At 40.7% G+C, this 20,244-nt stretch overlaps 1 protein-coding gene across 3 annotated transcripts in view; it reads right to left on the bottom strand.

The window, feature by feature from the left end:
• Positions 1-12,386, bottom strand: part of ENAH (ENAH actin regulator) — a 103,770-nt gene extending 91,384 nt beyond the window's left edge. The window contains exon 1 of one of the 3 annotated variants that reach the window (XM_070734338.1): positions 11,924-12,386. In XM_070734338.1, coding sequence (XP_070590439.1) covers positions 11,924-11,928 — 5 coding nt within the window. In that variant the 5' untranslated portion in view covers positions 11,929-12,386. The remainder of the gene's footprint in view (positions 1-11,923) is intronic. The other 2 variants (XM_070734337.1, XM_070734339.1) reach the window with 2 other exon arrangements.
• Positions 12,387-20,244: the final 7,858 nt, after the last annotated feature.

Below are 20,244 nucleotides of genomic sequence, written 5' to 3'. Positions count from 1 at the left end.
AGAGGAAAGATTTGCAAATATGGAAGAAAAATGAATATAAAAATTGAGCAAATTAAGAGAAAAACAGAAATTTCAGAAACTTAAGATAGAAACAATAGGCATGAAAATTTTAGAAAATGGTTGCAAAAGTGAGCATGGTGTACAAAATTAATACAAGACATTAAAGTCAAATGTTGTGGGGTTTGTCAGGAAGAAACAAGAAACCAGGCTTTACAACAACTAAGTGAAAGAAATGAACACATCTTCCTAACTGATAAACTCAAACAGACAAACTCAAAGAAGCTATCACATTCAAACAGAAGAAAATGCAACACTGTTGGGATGACTGAGGTAAAAAAATCATTTTCAAAAAAACCTGTAAACTCTATATTCCCTATGTTATCCTTCTGGTCCTTTTCTAGACGGATTAATTGAACATTGGAATTTTCACAAACAAGTGCTTATATTTTAAACATGCTTGTTTAATAGTACTTTATAGAACTGAAATAATCTAAAATAGTACTTCTGCATTAATGAGTTTACTAAAATACAAAACATCAATTTTTAACTAAATGATCTAAATATTAGTTTATTTAGTTAATTTCTTCACCACACATCTTATCTATAGTAACTTTGGGAGATTCACAAGAGTATAATAAAATAATGAATAAAAACTTAGTGTTAAAAACAAGATTAAAATTTGCAAGTTGAAAATAAAAGTCAAAGTTAAAAATTCAGAAGGCTAAAAAGGCTAACAAGGCAGATGTGTCCTCAAGCCCCAGGGTTGTTATCACACTCTTAGCCTCTCATGCTAATTGGCAGAGCCAGATCTTGCAGAAAACCAAAAGCATGGGGTTTTGCCTCACATTGAGGACAAGATATTCCAAAGGTCAGGGGCAACAGCAGAGAAGACCCTCCTCACAGATTCCACTCATCAAAACTCCTTGACTCATGGGATATGCAACTTGGCCTCCCTACTTGACTGGATGGAATGAGTTAGTGCAGCTTCTGGATTCTCTTCAAGGATAGCTCACATGCAGCACATTGTAGTAGTCTATCCAGATGACTAGGGCATGAATGACTGAAAGGGGAGCTCCAATCCCAGAAGGTGTATTACTGGCCCAAAACTTGGAAGTCGAGCAAAGGCCCTCCTAGCTATAATTGCCACCTGCTCCTTGCGAAGGAATCCTGAGTCCAGAAAGATCCCAATTACACAACAGGTCCCTATGGGGTAGTGCTACCTCATCCAGGACCTAAATTGGTAAATCGCCATATACAGAGAATAATAATAATAATAATAATAATAATAATAATAATAATAATAATAATAGTAATAATAATTTATTGGATTTGTAGACTCCTATCCATACCCACTCCATCTTACCAGGGTACAATTGAAACCTATTGTCCTTCATCTAGGTACCCCAGCCTCCAAGCATCATGAAAAGACATCTATAGCATTGCTTAGTTCAGCATAGACCTGTACATTTAGGTATAATCTACATATTGATACTTCATCCCATAATAACAGATGATTTTACTCAGCGGCTTCAGGTAGATGTTAAAAAGAATGGAGAAAATACTGAACTCTGTGGTACCTAATAAAGTATTGGCTGGTGACTGAACCACTTGCTCCCTTATCAACATCAATTGAGACTAGTCCTGGAAGAAGGTGAACCAGTGCAAGACTGTCCCAGCCATTCTCAACTCCCACAGTTGACCCAAGATGATATCATGGTCAATGGTATCTAAGGCTGCTGAGAGCTCAAGAAGAGATCACTATGCCCCAAATCCCACTCCCACCATATGCCATTCGAGTGCCTCTTTTCCCATCCCATATCCAGACCACATAGTCTGTCTTGCATAGCCATATAATTTTTTCACTGCATATTTATATTATATTAAAGAGATGAATAACAATTTGAATTTACACATTTTGTTCAATTATCTGAATCCATATTTATTTCAGGGATTTATACCCCAACCTTTAATAAAGTATACAATTTACACTGTCTGCTAAACAAGACTGCCCTGTTAGAAACATGAGTCATGACCCTGCCTAACCCAAGTATCACAGAAAAATAGATGTAATTATATTATAAAACTGCACTTGTTAACAAAACACAATAGTTTCCCATTTAGTTGTTCATATATTTAATATTATTTGAATAGGCAACATATAATATTGAAAATAATGCATAAAATCTTCAAATTATGAGTTCAGATTATTTTCTGATGATCAATTGTAAATTACAGTCCATCAATTTAGGCATCACATAAAGAATTTAAAATTCCTTATTTGCAGTTAGATTTAGTTTAAAGTCTACAAATTCTGTGCTGCACTGTGAGCCCAACCAAAACTGTGATTGCTACTTTAGGTTTGCTTATCCCTTTGATTAGATCAGTTAACTCTATGACTCCCCGTGAAAAGATAGAACAAAGCAAGCCAAAATTAGCCATTGTTGCACAGAAATATCTAGTATAGCAGTCAAAAATTGTCTTATTGTCTTCCTTTCTTGTACCAAAGCATATAAATATGGAATTTGACAATTTGTGACCAACTGGCATAAATGTCCTAAATGTCTCTATTCTTCGTCCAAACTTGAAGTTTACCAGACAATGTAAATACTATCACTCTATAGTTTCAAGAGTGAATTAGTTTGCTTATATCAAATTTATCATAGAATGGTAGTTTACTTACCATAGTTAATTTGTCAGAAGCTGCCAGGTTACATTATTACAACTGATCAGGCAAATTATGGTTTGCAATTCCTTAGCAACAAGGTCTGCATGCTAAACCTATACATTGGTTTTATGGGTGTCTAAAGCCAATCTCAATTTGATAAAAGATGCTGCTTAAAGTATGGTTAGATTTATAGCTGTTTGTTGTTTGTGTTCATTTGTTTGTTCAACTTCTATTGCGCCCAATCCCGAAGGATTCAGGGTAGCTTACAATAATATAAAAATACAAATACAGTAAAAAAGAAGTTAAATATGGAAAATCTAAAACTGTAAACCCCAGTTAAAAACCCATTACTCAATCAATCCATGCAACACACATACAAAGCATTCAATGTAATTTGGCCATGGCAGATGTCAGTTTCATGGTCCCCAGGCCTGCTGGCAAAGCCAGGTCTTCGTAGCCTTTCGGAAAGCCAGTAGAGTGGGAGCAGTACAGACATCGGGGGGGGGGGGATAGTCTGTACTACTAAGCCATGTAGGGATTTACAGGTAATAACTAACACCTTGAATTGTGAACGGAGACTAATTGGTAGCCAGTGCAGCTCAAGGAGCGTAAGTTCTATATGGGTATACTGAAGTACAGTGATCCCTCGATTAGCGCGGGGGTTACGTTCCAAGACCTCCCGCGCTAATCGATTTCCGCGTTATAGTGGTGCGGAAGTAAAAAACACCATCTGCACATGCGCGCCATTTTTTTCATGGCCGCACATGCGCAGATGGTGGAGTTTGCGTGTGGGCGGCGGGGAAGACCAAGGGAAGATTCCTTCGGCCGCCCAACAGCTGATCTGCTCCGCAGCGCAGAAGCAGCGAGGAGCCGAAGATGGGGTTTCCCCGTTGCCCAGGCAAAGGGGAAACCCCATCTTCGGCTCCTTGCTGCTGCCGCGCTGCGGAGCGGATCAGGTGTTGGGCGGCTGAAGGAACCTTCCCTTGGTCTTCCCGCCGCCCAGGCAAAGGGGAAACCCCAAGATCGCTTGCCGCTTGCCGTATTGCAGCTTGGAGCCTTGCTTCGCCTCCTTCGCTGCAATACGGCAAGCGGCAAGCGATCTTGGGGTTTCCCCTTTGCCTGGGCGGCGCTGGGGCCATGCTGAGCCGCTCCTCTAGGGGGGCGTGGACCGGCAAGGTGCCCTCCGCTCTCTCTCTTTCTCTCCCTGTTACCGGTGTGGTATAAGAGAGAGAAAGGAGGGCGACTTGCCAGTCCACGCCCCCCTGGATGAGCGGCCCCGCATGGCCCCAGCGCCGTACTCCGCCGTTGCCTCTGCCCTTGTTCGGCTCTGCAGCTGAGAGGCCACGTCCACCCCCCTCCTCGGTGTCCCCGGCACCCAGCGTCCCCACGCCGCCTCCACCTCCCGGTAATGCGCCCGACCTCTGCCTCTCTCTTTCTCTCTCATATACCACGCCGGCAACAGGGAGAGAAAGAGAGAGAGAAATGATAGAAAAAAGTGGAGAAAAAAAAGAGAAATAAGAAAATGATTGAAGCAGAGAATGACAGGAAAGAAAGAGAAAGAGACAGAGAAGTGACTCTTGGTGATGACGTATGACGTCATCGGGTGGGAAAAACCGTGGTATAGCAAAAAAAATCGTGGAGTATTTTTTAATTAATATTTTTTGAAAAACCGTGTTGTAGCGTTTCGCACTAATCGAGACTGTGCTAATCGAGGGATCACTGTACCTCCATAATGTCTCAGGTGGCTGCATTCTGGACTATTTGCAGTCTTTGAACACTCTTCAAGGGTAGCCCCATGTAGAGCGCATCAAGACAGGAGATGTTAAAGGCTTGAGTGACTATGCGTAAAAGCCTCCTGGTCCAAATAGGGCCGCAACTAGTATACCAGGTGAAACTGGGCAAAGGTCCCCCCGGCCACATCCGAAAGATGGTAATCAGGGCTCAGCTGTGGATCCAGAAAGACACCCAAGCTGTGGACCTTGTCTAAGGGGGTCAATGTTCCACCCACCCCCAGAACAATGGATGGAAAGAGTAGTCCATAGGAGGAAATGCCCACAGCCAGTTGGCCTTTTCTGGATTGAGCTTGAATCTGTTGGCTCCCATCTAGACCCTTACAGTTTCCAGGTACCGGTGGATCACATCCACTGCTTCACTGAAGTGAGCTAGATAGTAACTTAGCATGAAATGATTATTTCTAGAGAATATGTCTATCTGTAATAATGCACAATTCCATATGCAACCGTTGACTCTCTCGCTAAACATTTCAGATAACTGGTTTTTTTTAAAAAAATCTGGAAATACTGTTAAAAATAGATGGCTGAAGACCACTCCTACCTATATATTTTATTATATAATGATTACGGAATTTCTGTAAAGGTGGTTTCAATTTACAGGAGTTTTGTTTACTTTTGAAGTTACAATGGCACTGGAAAAAAAAGTGTCTTATGGTCATCTGTCAACTTTTGCAGCATCCCATGGTCACATAATCAAAATTCACACTTTTGGCAAATAACTCATATTTATTATAGTTTCAGTGTCCCAGGATCATGTGATCACCTTTTCTGACCTACTGTCAAGCAAAGTCAATGGGAAGCCAGATTCATTTAAGAACGGTGCTACTAACTTAACGACTGCAGTGATTTACTTAACATTTAAGTGGCAAGAAAGGTCATAAAATGGGCTGAAATTGACTTAATGAATGTCTCACTTAGCAATAGAAATTTTGGACTCAACTGTGGTCATACTCTGAGGACTATCTGTACTTTTGCTTCTGAAAAAGAGGTCCGATTATCAAGAGATTTAAAAAATGCCAAGTGACACGTAACCTTTTGCAATAAATGAACATTAAAGAGGAATATATACCAAAGAATGTCTAGAACGACTATATCCAAAAGGTGTATTTAACACACTTAATCAACTTTTGAACCAAATCATCTCAGAGATCATATTCCAAACATTTTCTTCATATTGTTTAAACACTGGTTACATGTGAACGGATTGGCTTCACAATATTAAAACCTCTATTATTAGTACTGAAAATGAAAGGGACAAAAAAATAGACTTTAATACATTATTGGTTTCCCTACCATCTGGAAGGATATATTAAGCTGCCAACACCAAATTGTAAACAAAGAGGTAAACAATCTGTCTCAGCAAATTTATCAATATCTGTTACTATTTAATGTTTCAATTTATGAGATAATTAGTCCCACAAATTGTATTTGTTAGTTACCACCCTTAATCAGATTTCTACTCAGAAATCTTCCATTAAATTACATTACACTTGGAAGAACATGGATTAACCTAGATACAAAAACATGAAATTTGTTAAATTTGACACAATCAATGTGAGTCATTTTCATAACAAATACAGTAGTCCCTCACCTATCGCTGGTGTTACGTTCCAGACGGTATAGCGAGGGACTACTGTATTACTTTTTTAAAAAAAATTGGAAAATATACATTTCCAAAGGAAAGGAAGCATTTTGACAGTTTGCTGTATAATCAATCTATTTTCGAAGCAGAAACTAAAAATATTTGGGTAATACAACCATCAAGAGAAACTGAAATTCTTCTATTTGAAGGACATGTTGATTTTTTTTACAGTTTTTACCTTGAGTGTATGACTTGAAATTAGCATTTTTTAAATTTACAAATATTTATATATTTGCTTTAGTACTGCCTGTAATCTAAATATTAAATAAATCAAACTGATCATAGTAATTCTTGGTAAAATATTTTTTTTTTGTAAATTTGATATTTTCTAGATTTTCCAGCAAACAATTTCTATCTTATATAAGCAGTAGCCATAACTTCTCTTAGATGTATCAATAGAAACATGGAACAAAGTTAACAGCCCATAAATATTCCAGTGATATATTTATTTAACAGACCCTATCCTTACTACATGCGATAATCCTTACAAAATAAGAATTAGCAAACAAGTAGCCCATCAACTGAGTACTGGGTACTTTATAGCCATCAAGAAATTTAACACTATTAAATCTGATCAAACAATATGTGGAATGCCCTACAAACTAAGCTATCTGAACTGTGTACTCAAAATTACAAATACAAACATATTTCTTTGATTATAATCTAGAGTGAAATTCTGTCAAATCTCCAGTGAAACAGATCTTAAGTCCAATATTACTTAAGGAAAGCACAGTAGGATGACATCAAATGGATACAATAGTGGAAGAAAAACTGCTTTCTATCTCTATCACTACTTGATAATGAATTCTTGCTCAAACTTGATTGCATTTGAGAAGTGTTATCCTTCATTTGTATCCCAAGAGAAAACATTTATGATTCACATTCAAGTAGTTTTAACAATGTTAAACACACCCACCCCTATTTATATGTACTTACTATTACTTCTGTCAATACCAAATAAATTTAAACAATGCTAGTTAACAAACTTGTTACAGAATACATTAATTTTCTAATTAAGGTAATGGTAATACTTTCTTTTAAAGAGTGGAAATGTTTACATTTTGAATAACTGTAGTGGCAATGTATACATTTATAGCGTTGCTTAAATTCCAAATTTAACAACTATATAGAAATTATACAGTATTCTATATACTGTATTGCATTCTAACCACTGAGCCATAGTGGCACAGTGGTTAGAATGAAGTATTGCAGGCTAATTCTGCTGACTGCCAGGAATTTGATTCTGACCAGCCCAAGGTTGACTTAGCCTTCTATCCCTCTGAGGTTGGTCAAATTGTTGGGGAAAATAAGCTGACTCTGCAAACCACTTAAGAGTGGGCTGTAAAGCGGCATATAAATCTAAGTGTTATTGTTATACTGAAAGTAGAATTCAAGAACAATTATAATCTTACAATTAAAATTATACTCACACCACTAGTCCTAACCCTAATAGCAATTCATATAAACTGGTCTACCTATAAATATTTAAATTATCTATAATTTCCTCTTTTCAGCAATCATTCCTATTTTAAAGCCTTATCAAGAGCAGCTGAATATAACATAGATTGAAACAAAGTTTTGAAAGGCAGCAATGATAGTTTTCCATAAGTCATTTTAAATAATTAACAGCTATTATCTCTCTCTATACAGTATATATATAATCCCTTGTTTGTGCAAATATGTGTTAATGGTCAAAAGTGAGATCGTAGTACCACCTTACTGTACAACTATTCCAAAGATGTACAGAGCAATTTAGAATATCTTTGATGCCTGAAGTACTGTCCTAAAATTCAAGTCCTGTATTACTCATCACATATGGATTCTACAATTTTAAATGTGGGATTTTTAAATAGTTTTAAATATTGGACTTCTGAATTGGTTTTTGTATTTTTATATGTTGTGAGCTGCCACGAGTCCTTGGAGAAGGGTGGCATATAAGTCAAACAAACAAACAAACAAACAAACAAACAAATAAATACATACATACATACATACATACATACATACATACATACATACATACATTCAGTGCACTGAATCAAGTACAATTTATTGTATTGGATTGAAATGACTAATATAACCCATCCCCCAACATTGGCAATCATATGACCCCAAGATGCTGCAACTGTCATAAATACACACCAGTTGCCAGATGTCTGAAGTTTGATCACTTGACCATAAGAATGCTACATGGTTGTAAGTCACTTTTTTCAGTGCTATTATAAATTTGAACAGTTACTAAACAATTAGTTGTAAGATGAGGATTCCCTACAACAGTTTTTGTTCAGAGCACAGTCACCCACGTCATAGTTATCCCAAAGGTGCTTTTTTTTAGGAGGCAATTGGACTTTCTTGTTTTTCTTTAAGATGTTTTGCTTTTCATCCAAGAAGCTTCTTTAGTTTTGACTGGATGGTAGGGAGTGGCCTCAATGCAGGGGTGAAATGCTACCAGTTCAGTCCGGTTTGGGTGTGCCGGTAGCAGTGGCTGGCGGTGTTTTGAAGAACTCCGGCAACAGCAGCACGAGGCTCCGCCCACCTGCTGCCATTTTCTTTTCACCATTTGCACATGTGTAAAACAGGTGAAAAAGTGCATGCAACAGCGATGTGTGCACTTATGAACCAGTAGGGAAGGTAAGTAGATTTTACTGCTGCTTCAATGACTCTCTAAAAGAATGCAAATGATCAGCTCTCTGCAAGGAATATCAATCCTTCCATCATCCAGTCAGAGCTGAAGAAGCTTCTTTGATGACAAATGAAATGTCTTCAACGAAAAATAAGAAAGTCCAGTTGCCTCCTGAAAAAGTATCTTTGGGACAAAAAAGAAAAGAGCAACATCTCCATCTTTTCTACTAGCCTGCTATCTATCATAGCACATCAGATTGAGTATAAATACTACAGTCAGATTTTTCATGGTGCTTTGGTCCTAAAAAGAATTCCAAGTTGCTACATCTCACACACACACATACAGTAAAAAGAAGGCAAAAGAGGGGATTCCATTATTTCCTGAGAAAATAAACAACTCTTACCAACATATATTTCATATAAACATATAATAAAAGTTCTTCTACAAGTTAAAATTTATCAGTATTTTAAACAAATGTTCCAATTTTATGGAGGGGGAAGGAGAAAACAAAATAAAAACTATCCCATCAAGTTTAGTAATCTCAATGCAGGAATCCAAAGTAAAGCATTCTAGATTGCTCCCTTCCCTTTGGTTGTTTGTTTATTCATGTCAGATACATTGAATATATTCAATATAGGGTAACAAACTACTTTTCTTTATGATTTAACTCTGCAAATAGGTTAGGAAAATATAACTTAAATTATTAATTGCCCTGCAGTCTTCTTCTATATGACATTGTTTCAAGCTATTTAAAAAATGCTATCCTATCTCTCCCCAACACAAACAGCAAGCTACATCCCAGTTGTCTTTTCCTAAAGCTAAATATACCCAGCTTCTTCAATTTCTCTTCACAGAATGGAATTTCTAATTATCTTAGGTTACATATCAAAGGGATATTTGTTCTCAATAAATAGCAGAAAGATGATATTGTTAAAAATCCATTTGACCACTTGGAGAATCCAATGAGATAATTCACCCCAAAATAAGCAGCACTATTTAATGCTGCAGTTGGCCAAAAGCCATAAAATATCAGACCTTTGTTTGAATTAGGATAAACTCTGTGTTTACCTTCTTAAACATACTTACAATAAATCCAATGAATTTAGTGTCTATTTTTCAGAGGCATTTAATAGATCAAAACTTAAGAAAATAGGGCAGTGGATTAGCATACTAATAAAGGAAGCCAATTTTGCATAGCCTATATTGTGCTAATTTCTAAAGTCTTTATTTACAAGGAATACAATTTGTTTAAATAAGCTGACATATACTTAAATACATGATGTTTACTGGCGCACATACTAATACTTTTTACCATGTGTTCAACTCATTATATAGACACACCCTATAATTAATAGTGACCACCCTATTTGAAATCTCAAAAGCAATGCAAGTTACTGAAAATAATTTTTGCAGTATTTAGCCATAACCTCACAAAGTATTTAAAAAACCCAAAATATTCCAATTGAAATGTTTTAAAGATACCAAACATTTAAAATAGACATTCAATTTCAGTTAAAGCATAAAAATATCCTGCATTGTCAAAAAATACAATAGTTAATTGATTTTACATACTTAAAAAAAGATAATTTGGAAAAATCTTCACCCCCAAAGCACACACAGGACAGCCAATGGTAATTAGAATATTGCAGACTTACAAGCAGAAAGTAGGAATCAAGAGAAGTAACCTAGCATCTTGTTAACAGAAGTTTTGAAGATTATACAGCTCTCATAGTGGGGTAAAGGGCACTAATTCCTTGGGACAAAAAGTTTAAAAGGTAAAGTATTTAAATTTTATGTAAAGTCAAATACTTTTTGTCTCACCACATATTAGGCTGTAACATGCAATCTTATTGTATTATAAAAGCCTACCAACATTTACATAAATTTTCTAAAAATAATGTCAACTATTTGGAAAGAAAGATTAATTTATACCTAACCTGTTCATATTAAGAAGATAGTTTCCTTGGAGCTGATTGTAGAGCCTAACAAGTCCCATTTCTAAGTCTTGTGTCAAAGCCAGAGAAGTGGTCACAGAATGCAAAATACACAGGGCAAAAAAAGGGGGGTTTCAAAATGAAAGGAATCCCGGCATGGTTTTAAGGGGGAGGGGAAGAAAGACAAGAGAATGCCGCCTAGTAATGACGCTTTGGAAGGGGCCCCTTTAAAAATTCTACATGCAAATACATACCGTTGCTGGGGTATTATGTCAGTGACTTTTCCCTATTTATTGATCACACAAAGAAAAACCCAGTATGAGCTACTGCAATGCAACACACGTCGATTTGGGGAAAAAAGGGGGGGCATTACTTTTTCATTCATATTCTGAAGCACACGGTTACAATCTCAAAAGGCGAATGATTTTTTCTTCTTCTTCTTTTAAATGCACATAAATTCTCGGGAAAAATAGCCAAGGCCTTTCCCTCTCTCCTCCGGTTCCAATCCTTCTTCCCTCCCGTGTTTTTTTGTTTTCAAACGCTGCCTTTAACTCCTTTAAATGCAATGACCTCACCTCCCTCCGTCTTCTTCTATCATCTCTTATACCTCTCGGGCGAACCTGCTTAAATGCAACAAAAGCTGTCCATGTCAAATGACCCCGGCTGGTTGGTCCTGGGGAAACCCAGCATCGGAGGCACCTTTCTTTTCTTTTTTCTTCTCCCTCCCCATCCACCGTCTACCATCCACTCACAAACTTCCCCCACTTTCGAGCGAGGGAGAAAGGAAACCCAAGCACAACCCTGGGGAAATAGAAAAATCACCGCCAAATATCAGGTTAAGGGGCCTCCGGTGAGGTGGCGGGGGGGGGGGGGTAGAGTGAATAATGAACACGCGTGTCCAGCAAGGGGAGGGATGGGGAACCCCCCCCCCCTCGCCGCCTCAAGCCGACTCATGGTGGTCTTTCGTGCACCTTTCGCCTCAGCACATTACGGTGTACACGAGGCTTCCCTATTTTTTTTTTTAGGATTTTGTCCTCCTTTCTCCGCTCAGCCGGGGTTTCCCAGTCAAGCCCTCGCTTCCTTTTGAGGGGCTGGGCCCCCTTTCCTCAAACTTACCCGCACACGGTTTCCATCGAGCATTCACCACCACATACATACACACACTGGCAGGACGAGCCCAATGCTTGTATATGGGGAGGGAGAGTGAGAGACGCCTTCCCCACTCTCCCCGGTGAATTCTCCCGTTCGAAGAAGCCCCCACTTTACCTCATGTTGCTGCTCGAGGTCCGGGGGGGGGCGTTGCCCCTCCCCCCCCTTGCCCGCCGCTCCTCGCTCTTCTTTTTATGAAGCCGGCCCGGTTGCTCTCCGTAGGCGCCGAGGACAGGAGGAGGAGGGAAAAGGAGGGGAGTCTTCCCTCAGGCGCCAGCCAGTCCCTGCCTTGGCAACCCCCTCGGGCTGACTCGGCTGCCTTGCTGCAAACCCTCCGGTTTTTCGCGGCTTGGCCCACCACCGCGGGGAGCCGAGGGAGGGAAGGAATGGCAGGGAGAGGAGAGAGAAGGGAAAGGAGGGGTGGGGAGAGAAAGGGAATAAACCGACGCTGGAAGCGCCGCGAGGCTGGCGCGCGCGCGAGGGGCGGGGAAGAGAAGAGAACAAGGGAAGGTGGGAGAGTCGCGGAGGGGGGGGGGTGAGGCAGAAAATAACGCAACGCGCAAGCGGGATGGCTCGAGACACACCGGCTTGGGGGGGGGGGGGGGAGAAGGAGGCGCGGCAGCAGGCAACGCAGGAGGACGCCGAGGGGCGGGGCGGAAGGAGCCACGCCTCCTTCGCGGGTCTGCAATTCTCTGAGAGCTTTGCATGCGGCTTGTAATGCGGGACTGGGCGACTGTAGGGGTTTAAGCCGGCTGGGAAGATGTCGGTGGGCTGGCTGGGGTGTTACGTCCTTTACGCCCCTTGCGCTCATTCGGTTTTTAGTTACACCCCCCTTCCATTTCTTCGTTTGGCAGCCGGTGGTCGCGGGCTACCCCTTGCAAACGCCTTAAACCTGCAGTTCTGAGAGAGGGCTTCGGCTCGTGCGCCGCGATTGTGCATCTGCAATTGTGGACTGTTTAATTGTTCTTGTTGGTTATTCCCACAGAGTTGCGGGTCTGAAACATCGCTTTGTCTGTCAGATCCTCTGCCTGCATCCTACAGTGTAATGCATTGGTTATTTGCTAAATATTGCTGGGTGGCATATATTATCGTTTAAGGCAGTGTTTCCCAACCTTGGCAACCGGAAGATATTTGGACTTCAACTTCCAGAATTCCCCAGCCAGCGAATTCTGGCTGAGGAATTCTGGGAGTTGAAGTCCAAATATCTTCTGGTTGCCAAGGTTGGGAAACAGTGCAATATGGTTGATGGTACTGTCGTGTCTACAGCCAGCCTTGGATTTCTTAATCATGAAATGTGACCTCATTATCAAGCGCCTAGTCCAGTCATGGCGAACTTATGGCACGGGTGACACAGGTGGTACACGGAGCCATATCTGCTGGCACACGAGCCGTTGCCCTAGTTCAGCTCCAACGTACATGTGTGTGCCAGCCAGCTGATTTTTGGCTCGCAGAGAGGCTCTGAGAGGGCGTTTTTGGCTTCCAAAGAGCCTGGGGGGTGGGGGAGGGTGTTTTACCCTCCCCAGGCATTAAATTATGGGTGTGGGCACTTGCGTATACATCATAGTCAGGAGCGGGCTACCATTCCTGGCCCTACCTGAACCGGCCAGGAGCGCGCCCTTGCTCCACCACCTTGCGTGCACGATTTTCAAGTTTTTTCACTTCTGCGCATGCACAGAAGCGGAAAAAACTGAAAATGGGCAAACCAGTAAGTGCCCGCCACCGTTTCCCCCCCCCCATCGCCCACGTGCGCTCGCCTCTCGCTCTTGGGGTGAATGGCAGCAGCACGGGCAATGGGGGGAGCCGACATGAGAGGCGTCAGTGGCGCATGCATGCCCGGCATTGCCACCAGTGCTAGCCTATGCGCAACATGGCTGCCACTGGAATGGCGTTCCCCACCATTGAGGCTGGGGGCCACCACTGATCGTACTGCACACGCATAGTCTTTCAGCACCGGAAGAAAAAAAAGGTTCACCATTGCTGTTCACATCAGTTTTCTTTCTTACAGTGTTCTGGGTGCAGATTCTCACAATAGAAAAGACATTTCTGTTTTACTTCCTAAACTATTCTAATTTTATTTGGGGGGGGGAGAGAAATCTGTTACTTCTTGGAACTTTTGCCAAGTAAATTTGATTATGGGTTCATGCATAATTGCTTTGGCTTGGTTTCACACTAGATAGGTTTCATAGGATTGGACTATACATTTAATATTGCAATCAAGTATTCTGGCTTCTCAATTCCATGTGTGCCTTTGGAAATACTCCAATTGAATTCAATGGAGTATGTAGAAATAAGGATGATTGTTAAATTAGTGAAGATACAGATAAGAAAGATGTGTGCCTGACTTTTCTAATAGCAATACTATTGAGATTTAGCTACCTGACAAGTGTAATTTTCATTTACCCTATTTTTTCGTGTATAAGACACAGCTTTTTCCTCCTTAAAATAGGCTGATAATTAGGGTGGTTCATATACTATGAATGTAGCTTTTTTTCCCCCAGCCCTAACTAGCTGCTAACGATCTTCCCAGCTCTTATCTTGCAAGCTCTTTCACTGTTACTTTCTGTAAAGAAGGTTTACCAAGCCCTAAATCTTTGCAGGGTTTTTTCTGAGTAATTTTCTTTCCAGGTGCTAATTATGTTCCCAACTTTTACTGGCTTGCAAGCTCTTTCATTGTTACTCTCTCAAAATTAAAATAAAAAATGCCCTTAACCAAGGGATAAAACAATGTGCTGAAGCTGACCAGACTAAGGCAGCTAGCTAGATGAATACCTGGTAAACAGATTCTTTCCCCTATTTTCCTCCCCCAAAACTAAGGTGTGTCTTATATTCCAGTGCATCTTATATTCTGAAAAATACGGTACTGTATATGATTTTTTTTCTCCTGGTGTGCTTTAAAATAGAAACTAAACCCATACTGATGACCTTTGTCTTGTTTGATTGAACAATAAATGGTGATACTAGATTGCTGTAATTAATTAAAAGGTTTACCTAATCTTACAATAGCATTTGAGTTCCAAAATAGCATTGAGGAAAGTGTATGGCAAGTGGAAAACATGAACCAGGGGGCCAAACTCAAAGCCACCCCAAGTTTTTGGAGAAGGGCGGCATACAAATCTAATTAATAATAATAATAATAATAATAATAATAATAATAATAATAAAAGCCTGGGGGGCAGATCCAGCCTGTGGGGTGCTCAGATCTGGCCCATGGGGCCATCCTCGAAACAGCAAAAGACTGACCAATGGTGCATCTGCCAGTGAAAACAAAGCTTGGGGGGGGGGCTGTACATGGCCCTTCCAAGCTCTGTTTTTACTGGCTGAGGGTTGCAGGAGACTTGCAGCCAAAAACAGAACTCAGCATCAGAAGGAGTGATGAGACTATGATTAGGAAACCTGTTTTCTCTCTCCCACCTTTCTCCTGCAACAGAAGAGGAAAGCAAAATGGAATAATCCTGGTCATCCTAGGGAACTGGAAATTTGACTTAGAAGTTTCATGGATCTTTTACTGTCATAATAATAATAATAATAATAATAATAATAATAATAATAATAATAACAACAACAACAACAACAACAACAACAACAACAACAACAATATACGGAAGAAAATGTTCCCAGCTTCTCAGACAGATAGTATCATACTTCTGTTTCTGGTCAAGAATAGGAGTTTGAACTGCAGTTAGCACTTTATAAATCAGCTATTTTTCTAATAGCTTTGCCACCAGTTTATAGCTCTCTAATACTCAATACTAATACTGGTTATGCTAATATACAATTAACAATTAATAATAATGCAGAAACTAGGAAGTATCTCACTGCTGTCCATCTCAGGCAAGACCTTTGCCTGCATTCTCCTGAACAGACTTGCCACTGTCTTGGAAAGGAACCTTCCACAGTAGCAGTATGGCTTTTGTTTCAGCAGGCATGACATTTGCTGTGAGAGAAATCCAAGATTGTGTTGTTTTTCTATTCATTGACCTGGCAAAGGCATTTGACACTATAAACGGGAAGGCTCTCTGGACCATCCTGAGATATTATGGATGCCTGAGGAAATTTATGAAGTTGATTCTGTTGCTATATACAAAGTGACATGACAGGTCATTCACAACAGTGATATGTCAGCTGAATTTGCCACATCCAATGAGGTGAAGAGAGATTGTGTGCTAGCCCTAATACCATTCAATCTGTTCTTTGCCTGCATGTTGTCACTTGCTGTCCAGGCTCTGAAGTAGGGAGTTTACATTAGGTACTAATTGGACAGCTCTCCGCTTCACTTTGCCACTTGAATACATGGATGAGCGGCCTCTATGTTCATTCAGGAAACTTTGTGGATACCTCTATGCTCCTGGCATCCCAAGCCAATGAACTACTGTACATTTAATGCTGAACAAATTCTCAGACATTGCTATCAGTCTGACAAATATGAAGTACTTCACCAGCACATGCCAAATATCAAGCCGTTAAAAACAAAATCACTGTGATTATACCCAGCTGACAAATGTAAACAGCTTCAAATACGTCATATTGAGCAATGAATCTTTGGAGAAATAATTTGACTCTTATGACCAGCCGGCCAGCTCTGGGCAGGCTGCATACTAGAATTCTTATTTAATACAGTGCCCATACAGTGGTACCTCATCTTACGAACGCCTCTTCTAACGAACTTTTCAAGATACGAACCCGGTGTTTAAGATTTTTTTGCCTCTTCTTCCGAACTATTTTCACCTTACGAACCCAAGCAGCTGCTGCTGGGATGAAGGGGTTTCTTTTTTCCCCCTTTTTTGAAGAAAGAAAAGGGAGGGGCTGCTTGGAGTAGGAAACATTTTGCAGAGAACGTGCTTGCAAAGGAACTGAAAGGGTGTCTTTTTAAGAAAGAAAAGGAAGGAGGGAGGGGCAGCTTGGGGGAGGAAATTTTTTGCAGAGAACAATGTGCTTGCAAAGGAACTGAAACTGTGTCTTTTGAAGAAAGAAAAGGGAGGGGCTGCTTGGAGTAGGAAACATTTTGCAGAGAACGTGCTTGCAAAGGAACTGAAAGGGTGTCTTTTTAAGAAAGAAAAGGAAGGAGGGAGGGGCAGCTTGGGGGAGGAAATTTTTTGCAGAGAACAATGTGCTTGCAAAGGAACTGAAACGGTGTCTTTTGAAGAAAGAAAAGGGAGGGGCGCCCCCTTGCCTTTCTTCCTTCCCACTCACCCTTTAGCCCAGCCTTGCTTCTTCCACCCACCCCCTTTAGTTGCTCCTCCCTGCCCTCTGTTCACCTCCCTTCTAAAGTTTGGGATTTTCCTGAAGGATTTGCACGCATTATTTGCTTTTACATTGATTCCTATGGGAAACATTGTTTCATCTTATGAACTTTTCACCTTACGAACCTCCTCCTGGAACCAATTAAGTTCGTATGATGAGGTACCACTGTATCTCCACAAAGCTGAAAGTCTCTAGGGCTCTGGTTAATTCTTTTCTCCTATATGCACGTGAGTCCTGGATTCTATACCAGTAGCACATCAAACAACTGGAGAAACTTCATATGACTGCTCTCTGCTCCATCCTTGGCATTCTTTGGCAAGGCTGTCTCCAATCTGGAGCCCTTGGATTGGTCAAAGTCTTCCAGCATTGCATCTCTCATTATCGGACCCCAGATGCAGTGGGTGAGATGTGCCATCAGAATGAGTGACCACCACATGCTTCATCAATTGCTCTATGGTGTACTAGAGATTGGGAAGAAACGTCAAGATTGTCCATGCAAGCACTACAAAGATGCTGAGAAGGAAATCTTATACAACTATGATATCCAGTCAAGGGAAGTAGAAGCCGCAACTGCTGACAAACCTGTTTTGAATACACCAAAACCATAGAAGACCATGAAAAGCATCACAGAATTGCACCCACAGTTCTTATAACAATGGACTTCCAGTGCCTCCATTGCAATAGACTGCAGCTCCAAACTGTGACTGCAGAACTACGTCCGTGTCCACAGATGAACTGCACAACACGATACGCCTTTGGACTACGCCTTTGAAAACTGTACTGATCACAATTCTGGGTCAAGACACACAATACTCTGGTTGACGGGTGAAATTTAAACATGAAATCTCAGTTCATGATTACTGGCCAGAAACGCGTTTTATTCTGTAAAAGTTGTTGGGCTGGAATTGTTAAACCATGTATCCTGTTATTAATAAAGAACTGAAAAAATATTTCTTTCTACTCCACCCAGTCATCATTCATAAATGTAACTTTATATTATATTTTGGATAATTTAAGTAATGACTGACATGTTACCTTGAATCAGTTCATACAAGAAAAAGCAACAGTTTGCTTAGGTCATCATAATTCCTGCTACTTGCTTTTAACATGCAATAACACTGTCCTTTTTTTTTTAAGCTTCTTATTTCCCCAAAAAGAACTGTTGGCTGATGTAGGATTTATGAAGAGATTAAAGGCTTCACGTCTCCTTGTGAACAATTAAGGTAAAAACTGAATGAAGACTTGTGGTGATAGAAACTAGAGAAAGGATATCTCAGGTTGAAGACATCATGTTGGTTCAAAATAGCTTCAGATGAGTTTGATCAAATGAAGTTGGCTTACTCTGAGAGCTGACTCAGCTTTTTCTGATTCCACACTAATCTGGGAGAATCTGGCCAAGTGATATTTTTACACTCTCCTCCTGATCATCTAGAACAGTGCTTCCCAACCTTTTTTGGACTGCGGCACATTATTCACATTTTCAAAATCCTGGAGAACATTGGGGGGGGGGGGGGCTAAAAAAATGTTTGGACAAAAAAAATCTCTCTCTTCCTCCCTTTCGCTCTATTTCTTTCTCCCTCCCTCCCTCCCTCTCTCCCTTCCTTCCTCTTTCTTTCTCTCTCTCTCCATCCCTCTTTCTTCCTTCCTCTCTTTTTTGCTCTTTCTCTCTCCCTCCTTCCCTCCCTCTATGTCTGTCTTTCTCTCCCTCTCTCTTTCTGTCTCTCTTGTTATCTCTCTCTTTCTTTCTCTCTCTCTCTGTCTCTTTTGAAATTTTTTGCTGCCCCCACCAGGGAAGCTCCAGCTTAGCGGAGCGTTGCTGGTGCCTCCACCCTGGAGCTCTTGCTCGCCACCGCCATCCCCCAGCTACTGTCCGGTGCTGCTGCTGCCGGCGCCCTCCCGCTGCCCTCCTGCTGGGTCCCAAAGGATACTTGTCGCCGCCTTCGCCAGGGAAGCTCCAGCTGGGCGGGGCGCTGCCAGTGCTGGTGCCTCCGACCTGGAGCTCCAGCTTGCAGCCGCTGTCCCTGGCTACTGTCCGATGCCGCTGCTGCCGGCACTTTCCTCTGGGCCCCAAAGCTCATCTGCTGTGAAGAAGGAAGGTGTGAAAAAGGAGGCACGAAGAATGAAGCTCAGCTTCCAGTCTTGGAAGCTGAGCTTCGCGGCACACCTGGCCATGTCTCGCGGCACATTAGTGTGCCGCTACACACTGGTTGAAAAACACTGATCTAGAGAGATGTTTGATTGGATCACCCTGATCTCACCAAGTTCTCTTTGAGGCTGGCAGCATCATTTGCAGGTCACTTACAAACTGCTTTGAAAATAATGGTGACAGGGAAATGCTCTGAGTTTTCTTTACAAGTGAAAGAAATGTTCTAAACTGAATGTATCTGAATAAATGTGCCATTAGCAATATGCTGGGATATATGCTGTTAGCCACACTTTAATCCCACTAAGGAAAGTGAACACAAGAACAAGGGGACACAATCTGAAGTTAGTTGGGGGAAAGATCAAAGGCAACATGAGAAAATATTATTTTACTGAAAGAGTAGTAGATCCTTGGAACAAACTTCCAGCAGACGTGGTTGGGAAATCCACAGTAACTGAATTTAAACATGCCTGGGATAAACATATATCCATCCTAAGATAAAATACAGGAAATAGTAAAAGGGCAGACTAGATGGACCAAGAGGTCTTTTTCTGCCGTCAGTCTTCTATGTTTCTATGTTTCTATGTTTCTAAAATCAAAGGAACGGTTAATTATAAAGCCTAATTAACATAATGTGGGATCCACACCCTATGATTTAACTATTTATATAAACTGAACACAAAGCCCTTTTCAAGTTATTATCTCTACGAAGATATGAAAGTAAATGAGTAGAAGATAAGGCTCCAAGTATATTCAGGCCTTCTACTTTCTCTGACTGCCAGGTCTTATTGGGATTTTGAAATGTACTACTAAATTTGAGGATAGCTGTATTGCAGATAGAAATAAATTTCAGAGATTAGCTGTACTGAGAGAAGAAAATGGGTCAATGTTTTTAATGCACTGCTCAAAAAAATAAAGGGAACACTTAAACAACACAATGTAACTCCAAGTAAATCAAACTTCTGTGAAATCAAACTGTCCACTTAGGAAGCAACACTGATTAACAATCAATTGCACATGCTGATGTGCGCATTCAACTTGTGTACAGAACAAA

Source organism: Erythrolamprus reginae, chromosome 1 (assembly GCF_031021105.1).
Source record: "Erythrolamprus reginae isolate rEryReg1 chromosome 1, rEryReg1.hap1, whole genome shotgun sequence".
In the NCBI taxonomy this organism is placed as follows: domain Eukaryota; kingdom Metazoa; phylum Chordata; class Lepidosauria; order Squamata; family Dipsadidae; genus Erythrolamprus; species Erythrolamprus reginae.
The sequence above is the reverse complement of the archived record's forward strand: the minus strand, read 5'-3'. Positions and strand labels throughout refer to the sequence as shown.